This window comes from Canis lupus, chromosome X (genome assembly GCF_003254725.2).
Source record: "Canis lupus dingo isolate Sandy chromosome X, ASM325472v2, whole genome shotgun sequence".
In the NCBI taxonomy this organism is placed as follows: Eukaryota; Metazoa; Chordata; class Mammalia; order Carnivora; family Canidae; genus Canis; species Canis lupus.
This window is the reverse complement of record NC_064281.1, coordinates 25302148-25328669: the sequence shown is the minus strand read 5'-3', so window position 1 is coordinate 25328669 and position 26522 is coordinate 25302148. Positions and strand designations below refer to the sequence as shown.

The 26522-nt window shown below is 42.5% G+C and overlaps 2 protein-coding genes across 2 annotated transcripts in view; both read right to left on the bottom strand.

Annotated features, from left to right (window-relative positions):
* The window catches only part of LOC112654639 (melanoma-associated antigen B1-like), a 43815-nt gene extending 24064 nt beyond the window's left edge, over positions 1 to 19751 (bottom strand). The window contains exon 1 of the mRNA XM_049107543.1: positions 19624 to 19751. The gene's annotated coding sequence lies outside the window, so the exon portion shown is untranslated. The remainder of the gene's footprint in view (positions 1 to 19623) is intronic.
* Positions 15763 to 19724, bottom strand: LOC112654628 (melanoma-associated antigen B2-like). Its single transcript, XM_025439213.3, has 2 exons — positions 19624 to 19724; positions 15763 to 17508 (listed from the first exon to the last, which is right to left on the bottom strand). Exon 2 carries the CDS (start codon positions 17452 to 17454, stop codon positions 16420 to 16422), a length of 1035 nt encoding a protein of 344 aa, XP_025294998.3. The 5' UTR covers positions 17455 to 17508; positions 19624 to 19724; the 3' UTR covers positions 15763 to 16419.
* Positions 19752 to 26522: the final 6771 nt, after the last annotated feature.

The following is a 26522-nucleotide window of genomic DNA, read 5'->3' as shown; positions in this document are numbered from 1 at the left end:
CCAATCCAGTTCTCTGAACACAGAATCTTATTTTCTCCCCTGAGATACATTTGGACTATTAAGGAACACAAGGTTTGCTTTAGGCAGAGAAGAATGGAATGATCAGCGTGTGTTCTAGAGGAATTCAAACTAGGAAGTTTAGTCCCAGCCTTGTCACTTACTAGCCCTGTGAACTCCAGCATATTACCAAACTCCAAGACAAAGAAATCACAATCAACCACGATGATGTTTAGCGATGCCAATTATGTAATATATCCTCATTATACAGTGTGCATGTGTGTGTGCGTGTGTGTGTGTGAGAGAGAGAGAGAGAGAGAGAGACTTTCGCAGTTGGATTCAACTCAGTTCTCAGAATTTTTCTCAATGACTGATATTTTCCCTAACTTCCAGCTGCCCATCTATCTAAATCACCATTATTTTCATTCATTTAACCATCAGCAAAAATCTAGACCTTGCCAAATTGCATGCAAGATAAAGTGAGTGTTCCTTCGAAAAAGTGGCCTACGGCTCCCCCAATCCAGGGTAAAGAGCGCCAGTCCAGTGGATTCTGGACACCCTACCTCAAAGAAGAATAACTCTTATTGGTCAGAAACTCCCTGGTGAGGATGTACATAGAACATCTGGTCTATGCACCATGTTCAGTTGCACTGGGCAAGAGCAGAGACACCTACCACTCCTATACTACGTGGAGATTTTCTCTGGTCTAGCCACAATTCCAAATAACTTGTTAAGGACAAGCTTCTATTGAAGGCTTAGTCTTTTATCTCTGAGGCCCACCATCTGAGGGTCTGGCCCCTGCTTACCACTCCCATAAGCCTCATCCAGTCCACCATGCAATCTCACTTGAAATTGCCCCTCACTGAAGGGAGCAGTTTCCTAAAACTCCATGCTGCCTTGCCCCAGACTTGACTGCTTTTAACTCCTGCCTCCTCCCCTCTTCAAACCCCTCCTTGTTCTTTAGGTCACAGAGAATATGTCATCATCTCTTTTGCTATGAGTGCAGAATCCAGACTCTAACATTCGAAGGGCAGGGGCTAGAATGTGTGGTTGCTGTTTTGAGGGTTCTTTCTTTTTAAAGCATCCCAGTACTAGCCTGAAGCCTTCCAAAGAGCTCATTCCCACTTAATTATTGGAAATGAATGAGAGTGAGCATGAGGTCTAACTCCCCAACATTTAATTTCTCTTGCACAGCTGAATAATCTAAGCAAGTCCAGGTGTATAACTTTTACTTTTAGAAGAAACACTAGAAGGAATTAGGCAAACCAATAATTGACAATCTTTTCCTTATTTATACATCCTTTTTTTCCCTCTTAATGATGAAATATTTATAAAGTGCCTACAGTATACTAGATACAGTGCTGAGACACAAGCCCAAATAAGACAAAATATCTGCTTCTTTAGAAAACTACTTTATTGAGGTATGACTGATACCCCAAAAGCTTAGAGATAAGCATACACCTGTGGACCACCATCACAATCAATGCCATAAACATACTCATTACCTCCAAAAATTTTCTCCTGCCCTCTTTATTATTATTTTTAAAAATATTTTATTTACTTATTCATGAGAGACACAGAGAGAGGGGCAGAGACATAGGCAGAGGTAGAGGCAGGCTCCCTGAGGAGAGCCTGATGCAGAACTCGATCCCAGGACCCCGGGATCATGCACTGAGCCAAAGGCAGATGCTCAACCACTGAACCACCCAGGTGCCCCCTCTTTGTTACTTTTTATGAGTACAATAACAACATAATATCTACCCCCTCAGCAAATTTTTAAATATCCAATATGACATTGTTATCTATAGGCTTTATGCTCTACAGTACATTTCTAGGACTTATGCACCTTATAGAACTGAAACTCTGTACTCCTTGACCAATACCTCTTCAATACCCCTCCTCTCAGCACCTGGCAGCCACCATACTGTTCTGCATCTATCAGTTTGACGATTTTAGTTTCCTTATATAACATGTATTTGTCCTTTTGTGTCTGGCTTACTTCACATAGCATAATGTCTTCCAGGTTCACCTCTGTTGTTGCAAATGACAAGTTTCCTTCTTTTTAAAGTTGAATAATACTCCATTGTATGTATATGACATATTTTCTTTATATACTTGTCCGTCAATGAATGTTTAGGTTGCATCCATGTCTTGGCTATTGTGACGAATGCTGCAATGATCTTGGGATGCAGATATCTCTTCAAGATCCTAATTCCAATTTCTTTCGATATAGACCCAGAAATAGAATTGCTGGATCATCTAAGAGCTGTTTTTAAGGAACCCCCTACTGATCCATAGTGGCTGCGCCAATTTATATTCCCATCAATGGTGTAAAATGTAAAAGAGTTGTCTTTCCTGGGGCACTTGGGGGGCTCAATGGTTAAGCATCTGCCTTTGGCTCCAGTCATGATTCTGGGGTCCAGGGATTTAGTCCCACATCAGGCTCCGCATAGGGAGCCTGGTTCTTCCTCTGCCTATGTCTCTGCCCCTCCCTCTCTCTCTCTAATGAATAAATAAATAGAATCTTTTTTTTTTTAAAGAGTTGTCTTTCCCAAATACTTGCCTGTAATCAGCTTACTCTCTACTTTGGGAGAGAGCAAGATAATAAACTTTTTAATTGTAGTTGGGCTAAGAATACCTAATGTGAGAACTACACTCTTAATAAACTTTTAAGTACACAATAAAATATTGTTAAATATAGGCACAATGTTTTCCCCCTAAGCACATTTTTTTCTTTTAAAAATTTTTAAAAAATCAATTAATGAACATATAGTGTATTATTAGTTTCAGAGGTAGAGTTTAGTGATTCATCAGTTAGGCACAATGTTTTACAACAGATCTCTAGAACCTATTCATCGTGCATAACTGAAACTATGCCAGTTCAACAACAACTTCTCATTTCTCCCTGACTCCCAATCCCTGGCCACCACCAGTCTACTCTATGTTTCTGTGTGTTTGACTATTTTGGATGCTTCATATAAATGGAATCATGAATTATTTATCCTTCTGTGACTGGCTAATTTCATTTAGAATAATGTCCCCCAGATTCATCCATGTTGTCTTATGTAAGATTTCCTTCATTTTTAAGGCTAATAATATTCCACTGTGTGTATATAGCACATTTTCTTTATTCATTTATCTACTGGTGGACATTTGGGTTGTTTCTGTATCTTGGCTACTGTGAGTAATGGCATAATTAATGGAGGAGTGCAGATATATCTTTAAGATTCTGCTGAGTGAAGTAAGTCAATTGGAGAAGGACAAACATATGATTTCATTCATACGGGGAATATAAAAAATAGTGAAAGGGATTATAGGGGAAAGGAGGGAAAATGAGTGGGAAATATCAGAGAGGGTGACAAAACATGAGAGACTCCTAACTCTGGGAAACGAACAAGGGATAGTGGAAGGGGAGGTGGGCGGGGATGGGGTGACTGGGTGATGGGCACTGAGGGGGGGCACTTGACAGAATGACCATCATGTGTTATACTATATGTTGGCAAATCAAACTCCAATAAAAAATATACAAAAAAATAAAAGATTCTGATTTCACTTCCTTGGGTATATACTCAGAAGTGGGACTGCTGAATCATGTGGTAGCTCTCATTTTAATTTTCTAAGGAGCCTCCAAACAATTTCTCCATACTGGCTGCACCAATTCACACTCCCATCAATGATGCACAGGGTTCCCTTTTCTTCACACGCTCACCAACACTTGTTACTTCTTGTCTTTTTGATAATAGCCTTCCTACCTAACAAGTTTGAGGTGATATCTTATTGTGGTTTTGATTTGCATTTCCCTGATGAGTGGTGTTGAGCACCTTTCATATACCTATTGAACATTTGGGTGTCTTCTTTGGAAAAATATTTAAGTTCTTTACTCATTTTTTTAAAAATGAGTTGTTTGCTATTGAGTTGTAGGAGTTCCTAATATAATTTGGATATTAGTCCCTTAGATATATTGTTTACTTCTATTTCCTCCCACTCCCACAGATTGCCTTTTTGTTGTTACCATTGTTGTACAGATGCCTTTTAGTTTGATTAAGTCCCACTTGTTTTTGCTTTTTTTGCCTGTATTTCTGTTGTCATATTTAAAAAATCTCTTCCAAGACCAATGTCAAGGAGATCTTTTCCCTAGTGATTTTGTGGTTTTGAGTCTCATTTTTAAGTCTTTAATCTATTTTCCATTAATCTTTGAGTATGACATAAGTAGCATCCAATTTAATTCTTTTGCATATGGATATTCAGTTTCCTAACAGCATTTAATGAAGAGATTATCCTTTCACCATTGTGTATTCTTGGTGGCCTTGTCACAAATTACTTGACCATTTATGCATGGGTTTATTTCTGGGCTTTGTTCTGTTCCATTGATCTATGTCTCTGATTTTATACTAGTATAACACTGTTTTGTTTTGAGAAAGAGAGTACATGAACAGAGGGTAGGGTAGGGACAGAGGGAGTTAGAGGGAGAACATCTTTTTTCAAGATTTTATTTCTTTATTAGAGAGAGAGAGAGAGAGAGAGAACACGCAAGCAGGGGGAGCGGCAGAGGGAGAGGGAGAGGTAGGCTCCCCACTGAGCAGGGAGCTCCATGCAGAGCTCCATCCCAGGATTATAGGGCTTGACCTCATGACCCTGAGATCATGACCTGAGCCAAAAATCAAGAGTCAGATGCTTAAATGACTGAGCCATCCAGGTGCCCCAACACTGTTTTGATTAATATACTTTTGTAATATAGTTCAAAATAAGTATAATGCCTACATCTATGTTCCTTTTTCTCAACATTACTTTGCTATTCAGGGCCTCTTGTGAATTCATATGAATTTCAGGTTTTTTTTTTATTTCTGTGAAAAAGTCCATTGGAATTATGATAGCTATCGCATTGAATCTGTAGATCACTTTGAGTAGTATGAATATTTTAAAAATGTTGTTTCAATCAGTGCACATGGGATATCTTTCCTTTTATTTGTGTATTCATTTTTTTCCTTCAAGGTGTTATTGTTTTCAGTGTACGAATCTTTTGCCTCCTTGGTTAAATTTATTCCTATTTTATTTTTGACACTTTTAAATAGAACTGTTTTCTTAATTTCTGTTTCAAATATTTTGTTGTCAGTATATGGAAGCACAACTGATTTTTGTGTTTTGATTTTATATCCTGCAACTGAATACGTTTATTAGTTCTAACATATTTTGGGTAAATGGGATGTTCACCTCAATCTCTCCTACATGGGGAGAAGTCATAATCTCTCTCAGGGCCAATCTGTGCCAACTTGAGGGAGGGGATGATGCCAAGGAAGCCTAATTACTGCTCCTACCCATTTCAAGTGTAGTTTATCTCAGTTTAATGCTAACATGTAGTATCACATATTCTTAAATAGATTCTGGACCTTTAATAAAGGTATTTTTCACTTATATTATTGTTAACTTTGTGCTTCTGTGGCAAATAAGGGCTGGAAATTTTTGTTCCATCACCTTGCTGATGCCCCAAACTTTTATTTCTTGATACCAACAATTCTACCACAGGGTTCATTCACATTTGCAAGAAAATCTCCATTCATATGACATATTATTTTGCTCCAGACCACAAAAAGAGATGCAATGTAGGGCACCTGGGTGCCTCAGTCAGTTAAGCATTTGACTTATTTTTTAAAAGATTTTGTTTATTTATTCATGAGAGATAGAGAGAGAGAGAGAGAGAGAGGTAGAGGGAGAAGCAGGCTCCATGCAGGGAGCCTGACGTGGGACTCGATCCCAGGTCTCCAGGATCAGGCCCTGGGCTGAAGGCAGTGCTAAACCGCTGAGCAACCCGGGCTGCCTGCATTCAACTTATTATTTCAGCTCAGGTCTTGATCTTACGGTCCTGAGATCGAGTCCAACCTTGGGCCCTGTGCTGGGTGTGGAGCCTGCTTATATATTGTCTCTCCTTTTCCCCTTACCCCACTCCTCACCTTGGCTCATGCATGCACATGCTCTCTCTCTCTTTCTCTCTCTCTCTCTCTCTCAAAAAGAGGGATGCAAGGATTTTTATTTTTTTGTACAAAATATCAGAATGTTTATACTTATCCTGATCAATAGCAATACATGTGTGATACATATTATTCATAAATACAGATACTGAAGTCATATAAAGCTTCTATTTCAAGGAAGAGTATTTTAAAAATACCAAAAAGAAACCCAAAAATAAAAACAGATAAATCTCCCAGTTAAGTAATGCAAGAAGGGAAAGAAGGCATAAATGTTTTCCTTCCATCCAGCCCACCTAGGTGCTTAACTACTTAGAATGTTCATCTCTCTTTTCACCACAAAATGAAAAATCCCCACCCAGATTTCACTAGACGTGGGAGTTGCTACTGGTCTCGGCCCTGGCACATGCCCTGACCATGGCAGTAGTGCCAGGCCTGGCTGCAACTCTGGCTTCTATTCTCTCTTTCTCACTTCTCAAAGCCTCTTTACACTTCATAGAAAGTATACTTTAGGGATCCTTGGGTGGCGCAGCGGTTTGGCGCTTGCCTTTGGCCCAGGGCGTGATCCTGGAGATCTGGGATCGAATCTCACGTCGGGCTCCCGGTGCATGGAGCCTGCTTCTCCCTCTGCCTATGTCTCTGCCTCTCTCTCTCTTTCTGTGTGACTATCATAAATAAATAAAAATTAAAAAAAAAAGAAAGTATACTTTATAATTCATATGGAATTCAGGATCTCCAAGTTCTGACAGCAGGAACTGGACTCTAGGCCATCAGTGTTGTGGGCGGGTGCTTCCTTCATTCTTTTTAGGGAACTCACATTTATATATGACAACTCCCTCTTTTGATCTGAGACTGCCATCCTTAGACCAAGGCTCTTAAGATCCTGACAACTGTGATGAAAAAGTGAGGAGATTTTCAGCCTGACAACTTTTCCTGGAGGCCTCTAGGTCTGAGAGAAGTAAGGGGCTGCTCTCTCTGTAACACCCAATATTCTGGGATGTTGCTTTCTCTGTTCCCCACTCCTGGTTCATGGGTATCCTCCTAAAAGCTCTTGTCACTTCTATTAAAGGCTTCTTGGGAAATGTCACATCCTTGAAAACTCTTTTGAGCAGTTTCCCTACTCCAAACTTTGCAGAGAATGGGTCCTTGTTCTAGGAGTTATATGAGATGGCATCCACAGCACAAATCAGGGGGCCCAGGTAAGTAGGCTGTAAGAGAAATATATTGGTATATTCCTTCTCTTTCTTGGCCAGAGTTAAGGTCTCATGTAACCTCTAATACATTTATTTATTTATTTATTTATTTATTTATTTATTTAATAAATTAATTTTTTATTGGTGTTCAATTTACCAACATACAGAATAACACCCAGTGCTCATCCGGTCAAGTGTCCCCCTCAAGCCCGTCACCCATTCACCCCCACCCCCCGCCCTCCTCCCCTTCCACCACCCCTAGTTCGTTTCCCAGAGTTAGGAGTCTTTATGTTCTGATATTTCCCACACATTTCTTCAGCCATCCCTTATATTCCCTTTCACTATTATTTATATTCCCCAAATGAATGAGAACATACACTGTTTGTCCTTCTCCGACTGACTTACTTCACTCAACATAAGACCATCCAGTTCCATACACGTTGAAGCAAATGGTGGGTATTTGTCGTTTCTAATGGCTGAGTAATATTCCATTGTATACATAAACCACATCTTCTTTATCCATTCATCTTTCCATGGACACCGAGGCTCCTTCCACAGTTTGGCTATTGTGGACATTGCTGCTAGAAACATTGGGTGCAGGTGTCCCGGCGTTTCATTGCATCTGTATCTTTGGGGTAAATCCCCAACAGTGCAATTGCTGGGTCGTAGGGCAGGTCTATTTGTAACTCTTTGAGGAACCTCCACACAGTTTTCCAGAGTGGCTGCGCCAGTTCACATTCCCACCAACAGTGTAAGAGGGTTCCCTTTTTTCCGCATCCTCTCCAACATTTGTGGTTTCCTGACTTGTTAATTTTCCCCATTCTCACTGGTGTGAGGTGGGATCTCATTGTGGTTTTGATTTGTATTTCCCTGATGGCAAGTGATGCAGAGCATTTTCTCATGTGCATGTTGGCCATGTCTATGCCTTCCTCTGTGAGATTTCTGTTCATGTCTTTTGCCCATTTCATGATTGGATTGTTTGTTTCTTGGGAGTTGAGTTTAATAAGTTCTTTATAGATCTTGGAAACTAGCCCTTTATCTGATACGTCATTTGCAAATATCTTCTCCCATTCTGTAGGTTGTCTTTTACTTTGTTGACTGTATCCTTTGCTGTGCAAAAGCTTCTTATCTTGATGAAGTCCCAATAGTTCATTTTTGCTTTTGTTTCTTTTGCCTTCGTGGATATATCTTGCAAGAAGTTACTGTGGCTGAGTTCAAAAAGGGTGTTGCCTGTGTTCTCCTCTAGGATTTTGATGGAATCTTGTCTCACATTTAGATCTTTCATCCATTTTGAGTTTATCTTGTCTATGGTGCAAGAAAGTGGTCTAGTTTCATTCTTCTGCAAGTGGATGTCCAATTTTCCCAGCACCAATCATTGAAGAGACTGTCTTTCTTCCAATGGATAGTCTTTCCTCCTTTATCGAATATTAGTTGACCATAAAGTTCAGGGTCTACTTCTGGGTTCTCTATTCTGTTGCATTGATCTATGTTTCTGTTTTTGTGCCAGTACCTCACTGTCCTGATGACCACAGCTTTGTAGTACAACCTGAAATCTGGCATCGTGATGCCCCCAGATATGGTTTTCTTTTTTAAAATTCCCCTGGCCATTCGGGGTCTTTTCTGATTCCACACAAATCTTAAAATAATTTGTTCCAACTCTCTGAAGAAAGTCCATGGTATTTTGATAGGGATTGCATTAAACGTGTAACTTGCCCTGGGTAACATTGACATTTTCACAATATTAATTCTGCCAATCCATGAGCATGGGATATTTTTCCATCTCTTTGTGTCTTCCTCAATTTCTTTCAGAAGTGTTCTATAGTTTTGAGGGTATAGATCCTTTACATCTTTGGTTAGGTTTATTCCTAGGTATCTTATGCTTTTGGGTGCAATTGTAAATGGAATTGACTCCTTAATTTCTCTTTCTTCAGTCTCGTTGTTAGTGTATAGAAATGCCACTGATTTCTGGGCATTGATTTTGTATCCTGCCACGCTACCAAATTGCTGTATGAGTTCTAGCAATCTTGGGGTGAAGGCTTTTGGGTTTTCTATGTAGAGTATCATATCATCAGCGAAGAGGGAGAGTTTGACTTCTTCTTTGCCAATTTGAATGCCTTTAATGTCTTTTTGTTGTCTGATTGCTGAGGCTAGGACTTACAGTACTATGTTGAATAGCAGTGGTGAGAGTGGACATCCCTGTCTTGTTCCTGATCTTAGGGGAAAGGCTCCCAGTGCTTCCCCATTGAGAATGATATTTGCTGTGTGCTTTTCGTAGATGGCTTTTAAGATGTCGAGGAAAGTTCCCTCTCTCCCTACACTCTGAAGAGTTTTGATCAGGAATGGATGCTGTATTTTGTCAAATGCTTTCTCTGCATCTAATGAGAGGATCATATGGTTCTTGGTTTTTCTCTTGCTTATATGATGAATCACATTGATTGTTTTACGGGTGTTGAACCAGCCTTGTGTCCCGGGGATAAATCCTACTTGGTCATGGTGAATAATTTTCTTAATGTACTGTTGGATCCTATTGGCCAGTATCTTGTTGAGAATTTTTGCATCCATGTTCATCAGGGATATTGGTCTGTAATTCTCCTTTTTGGTGGGGTCTCTGTCTGGTTTTGGAATTAAGGTGATGCTGGCCTCATAGAACGAATTTGGAAGTACTCCATCTCTTTCTATCTTTCCAAACAGAGTTAGTAGTATAGGTATGAATTCTTCTTTAAACGTTTGATAGAATTCCCCTGGGAAGCCATCTGGCCCTGGACTTTTGTGTCTTGGGAGGTTTTTGTTGACTGCTTCAATTTCCTCCCTGGTTATTGGCTTGTTCAGGTTTTCTATTTCTTCCTGTTCCAGTTTTGGTAGTTTGTGGCTTTCCAGGAATGTGTCCATTTCTTCTAGATTGCCTAATTTATTGGCGTATAGCTGTTCATAATATGTTTTTAAAATCGTTTGTATTTCCTTGGTGTTGGTAGTGATCTCTCCTTTCTCATTCATGATTTTATTAATTTGAGTCTTCTCTCTCTTCTTTTTAATAAGGTTGACTAATGGTTTATCTATCTTATTAATTCTTTCAAAGAACCAACTCCTGGTTCTGTTGATCTGTTCCACAGTTCTTCTGGTCTCGATTTCGTTGACTTCTGCTCAAATTTTAATTAACTCTCTTCTTCTGCTGGGTGTAGGGTCCATCTGCTGTTTTTTCTCAAGCTCCTTTATGTGTAAGGTTAGCTTTTGTATTTGAGTTCTTTCCAGTTTTTGAATGGATGCTTGTATTGTGATGTATTTCCCCCTTAGGACTGCTTTTGCTGCATCCCAAAGATTTTGAACGGTTGTGTCTTCATTCTCATTAGTTTCCATGAATCTTTTTAATTCTTCCTTAATTTCCTGGTTGACCCTTTCATCTTTTAGCAGGATGGTCTTAACCTCCACGTGTTTGAGGTCCTTCCAAACTTCTTCTTGTGATTTAGTTCTAATTTCAAGGCATTATGGTCTGAGAATTAGCAGGGGACAATCCCAATCTTTTGGTATCGGTTCAGACCCGATTTGTGACCCAGTATGTGGTCTATTCTGGAGAAAGTTCCATGTGCACTTGAGAAGAATGTGTATTCAGTTGAGTTTGGATGTAATGTTCTGTAGATATCTGTGAAATCCATCTGGTCCAGTGTATCATTTAAAGCTCTCATTTCTTTGGAGATGTTGTGCTTAGAAGACCTATCGAGGGTAGAAAGAGCTAGATTGAAGTCACCAAGTATAAGTGTATTATTATCTAAGTATTTCTTCACTTTGGTTATTAATTGGTTTAAATATTTGGCAGCTCCCACATTCGGGGCATATATATTGAGGATTGTTAAGTCCTCTTGTTGGATAGATCCTTTAAGTATGAGATAGTGTCCCTCTTCATCTCTCACTACAGTCTTCGGGGTAAATTTTAGTTTATCTGATATAAAGATGGCTACCCCTGCTTTCTTTTGAGGACCATTGGAATGGTAAAAGATTCTCCAACCTTTTATTTTCAGGCTGTAGGTGTCCTTCTGTCTAAAATGAGTCTCTTGTAGACAGCAAATAGATGGGTCCTGCTTTTTTATCATCTGAAACCCTGCGCCTTTTGATGGGGTCATTAAGCCCGTTCACGTTCAGAGTTACTATTGACAGATATGAGTTTAGTGTCATCATGATATCTATTCAGTCCTTGTTTTTGTGGATTTTTGCACTGGACTTCTTCTTAAAGGGGAATTTTAAGAGTCCCCCTTAAAATTTCTTGCAGAGCTGGTTTGGAGGTCACATATTCTTTCAGTTCCTGGCTGTCTTGGAAGCTCTTTATCTCTCCTTCCATTTTGAATGAGAGCCTTGCTGGATAAAGTATTCTTGGTTGCATGTTCTTCTCATTTAGGACCCTGAATATATCCTGCCAGCCCTTTCTGGCCTGGTAGGTCTCTGTGGAGAGGTCTGCTGTTACCCTAATACTTCTCCCCATAAAAGTCAGGGATTTCTTGTCTCTTGCTGCTTTGAGGATCTTCTCTTTATCTTTGGAATTTGCAAGCTTCACTATTAAATGTTGAGGTGTTGAACGGTTTTCATTGATTTTAGGGGGGGATCTCTCTATTTCCTGGATCTGAATGCCTGTTTCCCTTCCCAGATTAGGAAAGTTTTCAGCTAGGATTTGTTCAAATACATATTCTGGCCCTCTGTCCCTTTCGATGCCCTCCGGAACCCCAATTAAACGTAGGTTTTTCTTCCTCAGGCTGTCGTTTATTTCCCTTAATCTGTCTTCATGGTCTTTTAATTGTCTTTTTCCTCAGTTTCCCTCTTTGCCGTCAACTTGTCTTCTATGTCACTCACTCGTTCTTCCACCTCGTTAACCCTCGTCATTAGGACTTCTAGTTTGGATTGCATCCCATTCAATTGATTTTTAATTTCTGCCTGATTGGATCTAAATTCTGCAGTCATGAAGTCTCTTGAGTCCTTTATGCTTTTTTCTAGAGCCACCAGTAGCTGTATAATAGTGCTTCTGAACTGGCTTTCTGACATTGAATTGTAATCCAGATTTTGTAACTCTGTGGGAGAGAGGACTATTTCTGATTCTTTCTTTTGAGATGAGGTTTTCCTTCTAGTCATTTTGCTCAGTGCAGAGTGGCCAAAAACAAGTTGTATTGGGAAAAGGAGAAAAAGAGAGAGAAAGAAGGAAAAAAAAGAGAAAAAGAAAAAAGAAAAAAGGAAGAAAAAAAGGAAAAAAGAGAAGAAAAAGAGAAAGAAAAAGAAAGAAAGGGGAAAAAAACGGCGGGGGAAGCAATCAGAAATCAAAAAGAAAAAAAAAACCACGTGGGAGTATCTTCTGATTCTGTATACTTTAAGTCCCTTGACTTCCCCTGGAACTTGTCTGTCTAGCTGGTCTTCTGGGGGAGGGCCTGTTGTGCTGATTTTCAGGTGTTAGCACTTGGGGGAGCTTCTCTGCCCCCTGCCTGGTGCAGGGCTCAGAGGGGGTTGTTTACCCCGTTAGGCCCCAGGAGGAACAACTCCAGTGGCGGGGCCAGCTCTGGAGCCCTGGAGTCACCCCCGCAGGAACTCCGGAGCTCTCCTCTGCAGGGGCCTGGAGGCTCCGGGGCAGGGCCGCCGCCCCAGCCCCTCCTATCTGCTCCCGGGTCAATGTGTGCACCCTGCAGCCCTTTAGGGAGCCCGATGCACTCTCCTGGGCGCGCAGGTGTCTGTTAGTGTCCCAGGGAGCCTGAGGGCATCCCCGCCCTCCTGGGGTCCTGCTCTAACTCCCTGCGGGCGCCTTTCTGCCCAGGAAGGTTGGTGCGGCTCCTGCTTCTCCCAGACGGGGCTCTCCTGTCCTGGGGACACTCGCCCCGGCCTTAGCCCGGCTCCTCGCTGGGTCCCTCCCCTTTGGAGGCCTTTTGTTTCTTTATTTCTTTTCCCCCCCCCGTCTTCCTACCTTGATAGAAGCACGAACTCTTCTCACGGTAGCATTTCAGCTGTTCTCTCTTTAAATCTCAGGCCGAATTCGTAGATTTTCAGGATGATTGGAAGGTTATCTAGGTAATTTGGTGGGGACAGGTGATTTGGGGACCCTACTCTTCCGCCATCTTGCCCCTCCCCCTTCACATTTATTTTTTATAAGGAAGTGGCTGAGTCAGATAATTTTTTTGAGCTCCTGATCTTTTCTGAAATCACATATGTAGATGATCCTATAGCCTGCAAATATTTCTTTTTTCCCTTTATTCATACCTCGTATTTATTATAGTACTATTATTGCTCTGGCATATCATAATATATCTGGAATGGAGTAGTTGGTTGCCTCATCCCTCTTACACGATTCCTTTTTAATTTTTAAAGTTTTTATTTATTAGAGAGAGAGAGGGTATGAGAGAGAGAGAGAGAGAAAGGAGACAGAGAGAGAACATGAGCAGGTGGGGAAGGGCAGAGGGAGAGGAAGGAGCAGGCTCCTTCCTCCGAGCAGGGAGCCCAACTTGAGACTTGATGCCAGGACCCTGGGATCATGACCTGAGTGAAAGGCAGACGCCTAACAGACTGAGCCACCCAGGCTCCCATATTCTTTTTTTGAAAGATGTATTTACTTATTTTAGAGAGAGGATGAGCATGCGAGGTAGGGGAGGGGCTGAAGGAGAGAATCTTCAAGAAGACTCCCCACTGAGCATGGAGCTCAATTCCATGACCATGAGATCATGGCGTGAGCTGAAACCAAGTTGGACTCTTAACCGACTGAGCCATCCAGATGCCCCCTCATATAGGATTCTTACCTTGACACTGTAAGAACTGGGATTCTACTTCTGAACAACCAGCTTGTAAACCAAGGTCCTCATCTCCTTGAGATGCTCCAGGCAGAAGTCGGGGGGCACTTGAGCCTGTCAGCTCTTGCCTGTGCCTCCCAGGCTAAGAGTAGAAAAGGGGTTAGTTGTAGCCCCGTCAGCTGTGGGTTGGGTGATCCCCATGTCAACACACAGTGTCTTTACTTGGAGCCTTCCCTTTTCCTGGGCCTCCACCCTCTCTGCTGATCTGAGGATATAGCCCTCAGACAAAGGCCTCATCTTCCTGGGACCTCAGTTGAAAGTCAGTGTTAGCCACAAGCAGCCAAAAGTCTCTGAACTCACTGAGCTGACTATTGGGACAGGATTTTTATGGGATTGCACTGTCCTGGCTGGGTCATTTCTTCATCCTCTTTCAGGTCTATCTCCATAATTTCTGATAGACTGATACTCTTTTCTCTAGTGACCTGAGAACTCTGCCCTTAGATGAATGCTCTTATGGCAGTGAGAAGCCTTAAGAATAAGTGAGGGTATGCTCATCTTGAAAACTGTGTCTGAGACCCTCCATGTTTAAGAACAGATGGGTTTGAAGCCCCTGGCACCCCCTGTGTTCTGCGGTGTTAGTCTCTCCAATCCTCCTTCTACATGGGGCCCTCACCTTTTTTTTAAATTTTTTTTATTTTTTATTTTTTTTTTTTGTCTCTAGGACTTATGGCTTCCTGGCAAATTCCACAGCTCTGCAAACTCTGGAGCACTTTATGCGTTGCAAACCTTGTAGAGAATGCATCTTTATCCTGGGAGTGATATGAAATGGGGAAGCTGTAGCACAAGGCAGGAATTCCAGGCCAGGTGGTGTGGGGCTGTCAGGGGAAAAAATATATTGATCTATTCCTTCCATTCACAGCCAGGTAAAGATTCTCATGTAACTTCTATTCTGGTAGATTTACTTTCCATGGGTAACAGATTGTCCAGACTGATTTTGTGAGCTCCTAATCTTTTGAGGTTATTTAATAATGCAAATGTAGATGGTCACACTGTCACCTAATCTCATCATTTATTTATACTTTTCAATTATTTTGGTATTCTTTTTGCTCTGGCTATATATTTCAATTCAGGAGTTTGGATACAAAGCCATTCTTTTGATCACCTAAGACAAATCTTGAAGTACTGAAACTAAATCTTAAATAAGAAACACAGGCTGTGTCCAGGGTGGGAATAGTAAAACAGTGTGGGCTCTATAATCATCTAGTCCACCTTCTCATGCCCTAGCCCTATGAATTCTGGCACATTGTCAAACTCTAACTCTATGAGCCTCAGGCTCTTCTCTATGAAGTAGGTTTGATAAGCCCTATCTTGTAGGACTGGTGGAGTGTGTGTAATGTACAGAAAGCATCTGTTGCTGGGCCTGTCTTGTGCTTAGACATTAAGGAATGGCAATTACTGTGATTATTTTGACCTCAGACATTATCATCTATGTAGCTGAGGGTTTTTTTGTTGTTTATTTTTACATCTAAGACATGTTGAAGAATATGCAGTGCTCTGGCCAAGAAAACCTCCCAATCACCCAAAATTCTCCTTAGGAATGAAAACTAAGTAGTATGTTCTCCTCGCCTCCTCTTTACCATGCTTTTCACTTGTTCTTTATGAAGTACTATCTCACCCTCTTCCATAAGGACAGCTGCTCTTAGAATCTATAATTGCATGGGCAGAGTCTGGGTCTTCTTTGACTAAATATCCCCAGTACAAGGATGAAGACTTCCCAAGAACAGATGCTCAATGTCTGTTTAAAATAAGAGACACAAGTAAATAGGTCTGATTCACTATAATTTATATTCTCAAACATTTTTTAAAAAGATTTTATTTATTTATTCGAGAAACAGATAGAGAGAGAGGCAGAGACACAGGCAGAGGGAGAAGCAGGCTCCATGCAGGAAGCCTGACATGGGACTCGAACCCGGGTCTCTAGGATCACGCCCTGGGCTGAAGGCAGTGCTAAACCACTGAGCCACCCAGGGTGCCCTATATTCTCAAACATTCTTGACAAACATAAACAAATTCAGGTATATGTCTTTTAAGTTTACAGAAAGTAAAGCAAACCAAGAATTAACCAATTTTTACTCTATCTATCTATCCATCCATCCATCCATCCATCCATCCATCCATCCATCTTCTGTTCCCAACTATTTTAGTGTGGAACTCTTTCAAATATCTAAGGATATTCCTATCCTAGAGCCATGTTAGCTTATTCTGGATCACAAAAGTGATTTAAGGATTTCCAATCTCTATTTCAAAAAAATAAAACTCTTACTCCTAAACCTGATAAACAGCAATAAATGTGTGATCCATATCCTTCATAAATTTATATTCTGAATCTAAATAAACTTTCTGTTGAAAATAACACTGCTTGAAAAACAAAAACAAAGCTAGCAAGTTATGTATGTATATCAGGAACACTAGGTAACAGGCCTTTCCAACCACAAAGTGAAGAATCTGACTCAGCCCTCTCTAGGGAGGAGTGGAGTGGCTGGATGTGGCCCTGGAATGTGCACTGGCCTTGGTAGCAGAGGCAGCCTTAGCCGTGGCTCTGGCCTGGGCTCGCTCTTCCTCATCTCGCAGAGCCTCTTCATAATGGGGCAGGAACACACTGGGGACGGTATCATGGACCTTCGCCAAAAACTCTAGGACTTTCATCTTGCTGGTCTCGGCATGGGCTCTCGGGCCCCACAGGAACTCGTAGCGTGGAGGATCACTACCGGACACCTGGCGGTATTCCAGGTACTTTTCCTGCACCAAATCTTGGGTGATGAGCTTCCTTGGCTCCCCAAAGATGAAGTGCCTCTTTCCATCATAGATGCCCAAGATATTCAGGAATTCCCAGATACCTTCTTCAGAAGTGCAGTTGCCATTCAAGAAGATCACACCCAGGAGAGGCATAAGAAGCCCATTCTTAGGAAAGCCCCAGCCATTGCTCACATCGCTATCACTGGTGAGGTTTAGGGTGCTCATGAGGGTATAGGAGTGACCACCAGGCTTGATTTCCTTTAATTCTAGGCCAAAGACCAGCTCCATGCGCTCAGAGGTTCTCTTGAAGATTTCAGGGAAATGCTCCCTGTACCTTTTGTTGATGATCTTCAGCATCTCTGCTTTTTTAATGGGCTCCTTCAATTTATACTTATACAGCATGAACTGCACCAACAACCCCACCTTCCCGGTTAGAGGATCTTTGGGAGCACTCGCAGTGGAAGTTGAGGCCTGGGAGGAATGTTTACCTCCCTCAACCTGGCTCTTGGCACCTGCATTAGATCTGCGGCGTGAACCACCTGCAACAGCCCTGGTGGTGGTTGGGGCTTCCTGAGGCTCCTGGGAAGTGCTAGCAACAGGGGAGCTTGGGGGAACATTCCCTAAAACAGAAGAGGTGGAAGGAGTGGTCTCTTCCTCCTCTGCTGTGGTGGCCTGAGCACTCTGGAGACCTTGGGTCTCATCTCTGTTACGGCGGCGTTTCTCACGAGCACGGAGCTTACTCTTCTGACCACGAGGCATAATGGCTGTGATCAGGGATGGCACGCAAGAGTGTGAGACAGGTGATTTGTGCACCTGCAGGAGGGAGAATAAGATGGTGCTATCACCTTCAACAGGTAGATTCTACTTTGGCTTTATTATTTTTTAAATATTTTATTTACTTAGAGAGAGAGAGAGCAAGAGAGCGTGCGCACAAGCAGGGGGAGGGGCAGGGTAGAGAGAGAAGCAGACTCCCCACTGAGGGGCTCTATCCCAGGACCCCAGGACCATGACCGGAACTGAAGACAGATGTTTAACCAACTGAGCTACCCAGGCACCCCCCCACCACACACACTTTGGCTTTATTAAAGGCCACCTCTGAAGCATCCTTGAGGGTGCTGTTCTAGGACCCTACAAAGGCTCCCATTCTCTTGGTCAGCCTGTCCTCTAAAAATCCCAGAAAGGAACCACAAAACCCTCAAAGTGAGTCTTATTTGCATCCTACTAGCCCTGCCTTGGGTTTACTCAGGTGAGAGCAGGTGTTTGCTGTGAGGCCCCCTGTGTTCTGGCATGCTGGGTCTTCTCAGTTTATCTTTAGTATTATGTCAACTCTTGGCAGAGCTGGGAACTCTCCCCTTTGCTACTATAAAGTTGACACCTCAAAGCTCCCTGGGACCCAGGAGAAGGAACTAAAGGGGTGCCTCGGTCTACCTCCCTGCTAGGGGATATCCAGTACTGTGAACTCAAGAAGGTCCTCTCTGGCCTGACTTCACTGGGATCCTCAGCATCATTTAGGGTCCTCATTGTGGCTCCTTGAAAGGTTTAACACCACTCCCCTCTGTTGACTGGTGGCTGCACCTTCAGACTAATAATACCATTGCCTTTATAACTGATATAAAGAAGTGAGGCAGATGTTCAACCTGACAGCCCTTCCCTCTGAGTTCCTGGGATGAAATCAAAGGGTTAAGATGGGCACTTCGATGTCTCCTCTATTTAGGATAGGATGAACCCTTGATTCCTCACTCAGGTTCCTCAATTTGGCTCCTGGTAGAGAAGCTCCACTTTTTTTTTGAATTAGTGCTAATGTCCTCATAGCAAGAGCCAACTTTCCTAAGTCCCAATAAGAAGAATGAAGACCACCTTATCTAACCAAACATGGTCCCCCAAGGGTAAAAGCTATTGCAGGAAAACTAATGTCCTATGGCAGGTGATCCCCTATAGGATCCCCACTCAAGGTCTAAATCTGACTCATGGTAGGGTCTAAGATTTCTTCCTCTGCTGGCCTAGAACCACTCCCCTTGGCCCAAGACCCTCACTGTCCTGTTACCATGGAATGGGAACTGATGAACACCTCTGCCTGACATCTATCCTTGAGGCTTCCCAGGCCTGATAATAGGCAGGATGCTTTGGGGCTCCAATGATATGGCATGGGACATGCCCAGAGTTCTCAAGGTCCTCACTATGCCACCTGGCATAACCTCAAATCCTATCTCTGCTGGCCTGAGGCTGCCTGCTTTGACCTGGCCCATCACCTCCCGGACATGTTCTGGGAAGAAGTGAGTATAAGGTATCATGTTACCATGCCCAAGTATCCCAGGTATGAAAACAGGACTAGGCCTTTATGTGGCCCCCTTCTTTTTGGGAAGAGTCCTCCATCCTCACTTAGTATCACAACCTTGACTCCTGTTGGGGACTGGGTCCCTTTTGCTGAGTGGGGCTTATTCCACGAGACCAAGGCCCTCCCCTCCCTGAAATCACCTCCAGTGAAAATGAGGAGGCACCTCAGCCTGCCAGTTCTGCCCAGGGCCCGCTTTGCTGAGTTTGGGAGTTGTCTAGTGTAACCCTCAATTCCCTTAGTTGCTAGAAGGGAAATCAGCTCTCTTGACGTCTGTCTACCCTTCTGGGAACCTCCCAGGGCAGAGTGCATGGGGGCTTCCTAGTATGGCCCCTTCTGTTACGTAAAGGTTTACTCATTGTACTCGGGGCCCTAATCTCAATCCAGTCAGGCCCTAGTTCCCCTCCGTGTGTAGAATCGGGGCTACTCCCACAGACCAAGGCCTTGTCTGTGAGCCTTTCTAGGCCAAATTTGGCCTTATAGGCCGCTGGGACCTCCCTGAGCCAAACCGAAGGGTCAGGTTCAGGGACCCAACTTTATTATGGGAGGCCGAGGGGGGAGGAGGAATCTCTTCGGTTCCCCCTCAGAGTTCTTACCTTGAATTCAGATCAGTCCCGGGAATCCGGCTCCCGCCAAGCGCACAAATATGGCGCCCGGCGGTGGAAGCCCCACCCAGAACGGAAGTCGGGTGAACCGCATCCGGTGTTGGCCGCGGTCCAGGGTCTCCAAGGATTGAAAGCAGAGGCGGGGCTCTGTGCGACTTCACTGCTTAGGGCTCCTCACGCAGGTCCTCACCGCGTCTCTCTGGGCCTGGGCTTCTCTCTCTGCTGGCCCGGGCCTGCCAGCGCCCAGAGCCCCCAGCCTCCCCAGTCCTCTTGCTATTCTCCTGGCTACTCCTTCCTGGGCCACAGAAGCCTGAAAGCAGGAGCAGGGCTCTTGGAGGCATTCTGTGGGTTTGGTTTTTTTTTTTTTTTTTTTTTTAGCATGAGAGGTGCCGTGGGAAGCGGCAGAGGGAGAGGAAGAGAGAGCATCTTAAGCAGGCTCTGTTCCCAGGGCAGAGCCCCACGCAGGCCTAGATCTCACTACCCTGAGATCATGACAGGAGCTGAGATCTAGAATCTCACGCTTAATGGCCTGAGCGACCCAGGTACCCCCTAGAAGGCCTTTTTTATTTTATTTTATTATTATCATTTTTTAATTTTTATTTATTTATGATAGTCACAGAGAGAGAGAGGCAGAGAGACAGGCAGAGGGAGAAGCAGGCTCCATGAACCTGGAGCCCGATGTGGGATTCGATCCCGGGTCTTCAAGATCGCGCCCAGGGCCAAAGGCAGGCGCCAAACCGCTGCGCCACCCAGGGATCCCCTATTTTATTTTATCTTATTTTATTTTATTTATTTATTTTTTAGAAGGCCTTTTTTAAAAAAGGAAGTTGTCCCCTCATCAGCACTCAGGGTCCTCATCTTCAATTAAGGCCAAGACTCTGCCCTTGGCAGAACTGGGGCTTTCCTTTTCAGACCAAGGGCTTTTATACTCCCTGAGATCCCACAGGTGGAGTCAGTGCTAGCTCTTTGGAGGCCCCCTAGGGCTTGGAATACGATGGGGCTCTGTTTGATACCCTCTGCTGGTAGGATGATCCCTACTGAACAATCAGGGTCCTTATTGTGACTCTTCTTAAGGTCTGCAAATCTAGAGCTGTCCCCACCTATGTGAGACACTCCAGCGAGACTGGGGGCAGGTGGGGGTTCTTCTACCTCACGACTCTGTCCTGGGCAGCCCAGAGCCAACAGCTGGGGGAAATTTGTCTGGATCCTCCATTCTAGGGTGAGAGATTCCCTCATTCTTTTTTTTTTTAAGATTTTATTTATTTATTTATCTATTTATTTATTTACTTGAGAGAGAGAGAGAGAGAGAGGAACAGGCACAGGCAGAGGGAGAAGCGGGTTCTATGCAGGGAGCCTGACGCGGAACTCGATCCCGGGTCTCCAGGATCAGGCCCTGGGCCTAAGGCGGCGCTAAACCGCTCAGCCACCCGGGCTGCCCTGATTCCCTCATTCTTATTCAGAGTTCTTGGGACTCCTCTTTCTACTGCCCTGAAGCTGCATCCATCAAATCAAAGTACACAGGGGAACTTTGATTTCTGGGGACCTCTGAATTAGAACTCAGAATTAGCCACGTCCAAAAGAGTATGTCTGTTCTCCTATAGTAGAGGACCCAAATCAGACTTTCTGGAATCCCATTGTTCTGGCTGAGTCCTTCTATAATTCCTTTATATCTATCAGGGGCTGGGACTCCTCCTTCTACTGACCTGACATTGTTCTTTGGCCGAAGCTCTTAAGTCCTTGAGAGGCCTGAAGAATAAATGAGAGCATGCTCAACCTGACAATGCTGTCTGAAGCCCTCTAAGTCTGAAAGCAGGTGGAAGCCTATGTGTGATCGCCTACATTCTGGGATATTGGTCTCCCAAGGCCTCTAACATTGGGCTTTTCATCTAGGTTCCTGACTCTTGGATTAAAGGCTTTCTTGGAGATGGTACATCCTTACCGACACCTGAGCAGTTTACCCTCCGCAAACCTTGATCCCTGTCCTAGGAGTGATGTGAGATGAGGAAGCTAAAGCACAAGGCAGGAGTCCCAGGAAGGTGATGGGTTGTTAGGGGGGAAACGTGCTGATATTTTCCCTTTCTTCATCAGCCAGACTGAGGCTCATGTAAATTCTTTTCTGATAAATTTATACTGTATGGGGAAGGAATTGTCCAGGATGATTTTATGAGTTCCTCATATTTCAAGGTTATCTGACATTTCATGTGTAAATGATCATATTATCACCATGTATTCTTTTCTTTATTCATGCCTCTCACTTATTTTGGTATTCATACTGCTCTAGGAATATATTCCAACCCAGTAGTATGAGCACAGAGTCCTCCTTTTGATTGCCTAAGATACATTTTTAAAGGATTTTATTTATTTGAGAGAGAGAGAGAGAGAATACAAGCAGAGGGAGAGGGAGAAGCAGGCTCTCCACTGAGCAGGGAGCCCAATGCAGGCCTGATCCTAGGACTCTGGGACCATGACCTGAGCCAAAGGCAGACAGTTAATGACTGAGCCACCCAGGCACCCCAATACATTCTTTAGAAGGGTGAAATTGAATTAAGAGACTAAGGTGGGCTCTAGACTAGTCCAGACTAGGGGTCTAGTTTCAACCCTGCCCCTTAATACCTGTGCAAATTCATACACATTACTAAACTTCGTGAGTATCAGACTCTGCATCTGTGAAGTGGGTTTGGTAAGCTCTGTCTTAAAGGATGGTGGACTGTAGTTAATATGTGTTAAGTGCCTGGCATGATACCTGGCTGATTGACAATTCAACATGGCACTTATCAGTATGATGAATTTGAACCACAGTGATACCATCCAGGATATTTTTTTTTAATCCAGCAACTGTCAGCAAATATGTAGTGCTCTGGAATGAAGAAAATCCAACCAGTCGAAATGCTGATTAGCAAGGAAAACTATATATTTCCCTATTACATGATAAATCATTCAATATAGGCAAAAGGTACAGTTTCCCAGTTAGATGCAACACAAGGCTCCTAAAATTTGTGTCAAGGATCAACAATATCCCACCCTCCCAGGGGCTTGTCCATCTAAACCACCCTTGTTTTCATTAATTTAACCTACACTAAAAAAAACCTTGAATTTGCCTAGAATTTGCCAAACTAACATGGTAACTTCAGTTGAATGCCCTTTTGATGGAGTGGGCTCTGACCATGCCAGCCAGGTACAAAGAGTGCCTGGTAGCTTCTTAACATCTCACTTCAAGGGAGAATCACCTTTATTTCTCAAAAATTCCCTGGAGACAATGTGATTAAAACATCCAATTTGCACACTGTGTTCACTTACACCAGGACAAGAACACAGATATATTCCATCCCTGCCCCAGGGGATTTCTCTCTGGTTTCCCCACAATTCCAAAGTAACTTCAAGGACAGTTTGACATTCCAGGTTTCCCTCAGGGCCCTCACCATGACTCCTGGCAGCACCTCAGACACTCACTCTGCTTACCCGAGGCCATCTCCCTTCATGTCAAGGCCTTTACCTCTCTGAGACTCTTAAGGGGAAGTGAGGGGACATCTCATATGACTATCTTTGTGTGGGTCCTCCTAGAGTTGGCAGCAGGACCCCTCTCTTGGGGGGTGGTTTCCTCACCCCTCATTCTGATTTCTTACCTTGACTCCTCTCAGAGTATGGAATCCCTCCGTCTGCCAGAGTGGAATTGCTCCTTCAGACTAAGGACCTCACCTTCTTGAGTCTCCTGAGGAGAAAATAACACAAGACCTGTTGGTTACAGGACCTGTTGTTTTGTTTTGTTTTGTTTGCTTTTATATACGAGATGCTTGGCAAATGTACTTGAGGGAGAAGTTACTTGAAATTCTGCTTAAGCCTCCCAGATCTCACAGCAGGGGTGGGGTAGGACTCTGAGAGCCCTCTCTTCTGGAGTTATATTATTCTCAGTTCATATAGGCGGTACTCTGCCAAACCACTGCACCCAGAGCAAAGCAAGTTTGAGGGCCTGCAAGGAACCTATTGGGGAGGGAATGACAGCAGTGACGGGTGGAACAGTAGAGTGCACCTGCACGAATCGCAGACATTGTTACAGGGAATCAAATGTACCTCCCCATCAGTGCTGCAATGGTGTTTACAACAGCATTTCCAAAAATAGGGCCTATGAGGTAATATTAGGTGCTACTTTAAAAAAAGGTCAAATCATTTTAGAGTAAGCTGGCTTAGAAAAGGTGAATAGGTTTGATTTTTAAGAGTTTTTATTTTTTAGATTTTATTTAAATTCAACTTGCCAACATATAGTTGAACACCCAGTGCTCATCTCATCATGTTTGAATAGGTTTTAGTTTCTGGTTTTGTTTTTACCATGAGACTTCCCAGAACCCTCAATATACCAGTATGTACTGAGAGACTCCAAGGGGGATAATGGAACATAATGAGTTTTTTTAAACATATTTGACTGTGGGAATCATGTCCTCCTGCCATTTTTTTTTTTCACACTGAGTCTCAGGATTTCAACACAGAGTATTTTAGAGATACTGTCTATAATGTTCCTGGCAGACCCTCAGCTTATCTTCTTGAATGTTTTCGGTGCAAGTTGTTTTTGGTGAAAGTACAGTGGTCCTTGGATGGGACAAGAATACAGGCCAGGGACATTAGCAAAACAAAGTATCTACTTTAATGCCTATAAAGATGATATCTAAAGTGCAATGACATTTCTTTTAGTAAGTGACACAGAATATTAGCTCTTCAGGTATTTTTCCAATACTTCAACTTAGAGTTAATAGGATTCAACCACATTTATACCTTGCTTGAGACACCTGATCAGTAGAGACAGTCTAAGGGTTATGTTAAATATAGGTCACCCCTGAATTTCCCAGGAATGAGACTGTATTAAGGCTACTAAAAGGAGACTGGATGCATATTTTCTAAGCCCCCAAGCTCCCAAGGAGGGAAAGAGGCTAGAGCCAGACAACTGTAAGAAACCTAATCAAAAAAGGTATAAGCACAGGGTACATGTTCAGCCTCAGTGGTGAATGGGAATGTCTAGAAAGCAGACAGGAAAACCCTATCTTATGAAATGGCTTTACAGTGTGAATGGAATAGGAATGTAGTAATGTGGAAGCTATACAAGTGTCTAAAACTCATCTAAGTGGTATAGGATACTGCGTATTTCAAAAGACCTAATTCTGGGCCCCTCTGAATATTGGGACTGAGGTTATTGCTATTCTTTCTGCTACTCTGATAATGATTATTTCAGAAACCAGAGCAAGCCATGTTCATGTAGAGGCATACATAGTAGATGTATCTGGGAAAAACAAAGGCAGGGAATGGAGATAGGGGCTTAGAGCTATGACCCAGAGATACCTATAGAAGTCTAGATGGGTACTGCTGAAAACACATAGCCATTTTCCTCTTTACAGTTCCAATAATTTTTAAAACTAAAGCAATTTCCTGGGAAAAACTGGAACACAAACCAGCCTTTATCTTATGATTTGGACTTAATATACACAGGTAATTTAGAAGTGTGTTGATTTGATCATGTTACTTTCTTAAATGCTATATTTCAAAACATTTTCAAGTAAAAGAGATACAAGGTAGTGGCTCAAGATAACTGGCATTTAAAAAACAGCATATGGGTAACATATTTAGAGCTATATTTATGGCTTCTCCTGGGTAATTTTAGTATTCATTAGTGCCTTCATCTCCCAGTGGAACAAAACTCATGAATGTCATTAATATATTGTTTTAGTCATGTACTAGCTAATTAATAAAGATATTAAATATAACCATTTCTGAAACCTGTGCCTCCAGCATATATTTTAGCAATGCCTCATCATTGAGATTTTAGTATTTTAATACTTCCTTCTATAATATTTGGGTAGGTATATGATCTTAAAATATAAAATTCTTCATCAGGGAATTGGGGCAGGGCTTTGTGACTTTACTAAATATCATTTCAGTTGAAAACATATCCTTCGAGTAGCCACTGAGATTGAAAGGCAACTTCAAGTTATATAATTATGTGCTACCACATACCATTCTTTCATTGTAGAGCAAGAAACCCAGAACAAAATAAAAACATCTTAATATTTAAGCAGGTTATCATATTTTCAAAGTCCCAGTTTTGTTTTAGAGAATCATTCTTATGTTTCTCCTAACTGGTTTGGCCATTTTATTATAAAAGTCTATTCAAAAATATTAATGTTTAATCTTCAAAATGATCATTGTAGAGAGGTAGGAAAATAGGAAAAGCACAGGGAAAAACAATAACAACAACAATATGATCTCTACTACTCAGGAACATCTGCTGCTATCAAACTATTTTTTATTTGTTATTAGGCAATTTTGGAGGACTCTGAAAAAAATTTCAGCTTGGCATACACAACCACTTAAGTGAACAACAGAATCCTACCACCTAGTTCTTTTCAGTTTGCAGATGGGTAAAGAAACTCAGCCCCACGAAAAGAATACTGCTCTTTAAATTATTCCTCCCCACTTTTCTTCATCCAATGACTATATACTACTGCTTTGATTACTGCAGGGCTTTGCTTAAGCTGTTGACAATGACTCTTCTTTTAAAAAAGAATCCTATGGAGAAAATTGCATAGGATATTCAGAGAGCAAGAATAAAGGGAAATGAAGATCCTCCATTAGATCTGAACCACCTTTAGGTTTTGTCAGTGATTGCCAGAGAACACTTGAAATAGAATATCATTTTTCTCCAAACTTTAGTCCACTAAACATTCAATGACCAAGTGGCCTACATATGATATATGCTTATTTAATTATTTTGATGTGATGTGGTGTTTGTGACTGAAAGCTAGAGGTCTAGATCAAGTGTCTGTGATCTAGAGAGATGGGGCCTTAAGTTCTGAATTCTATAAAATGAGTTTCCAAGTCCAAATTGGTAGAACTAAGACTCCCCTGGC

What these genes read in the sequence shown, in the direction of transcription:
- LOC112654628 (XM_025439213.3), bottom strand. Translation starts at nt 17,454, where the DNA reads ATGCCTCGTGGTCAGAAGAGTAAGCTCCGTGCTCGTGAGAAACGCCGC.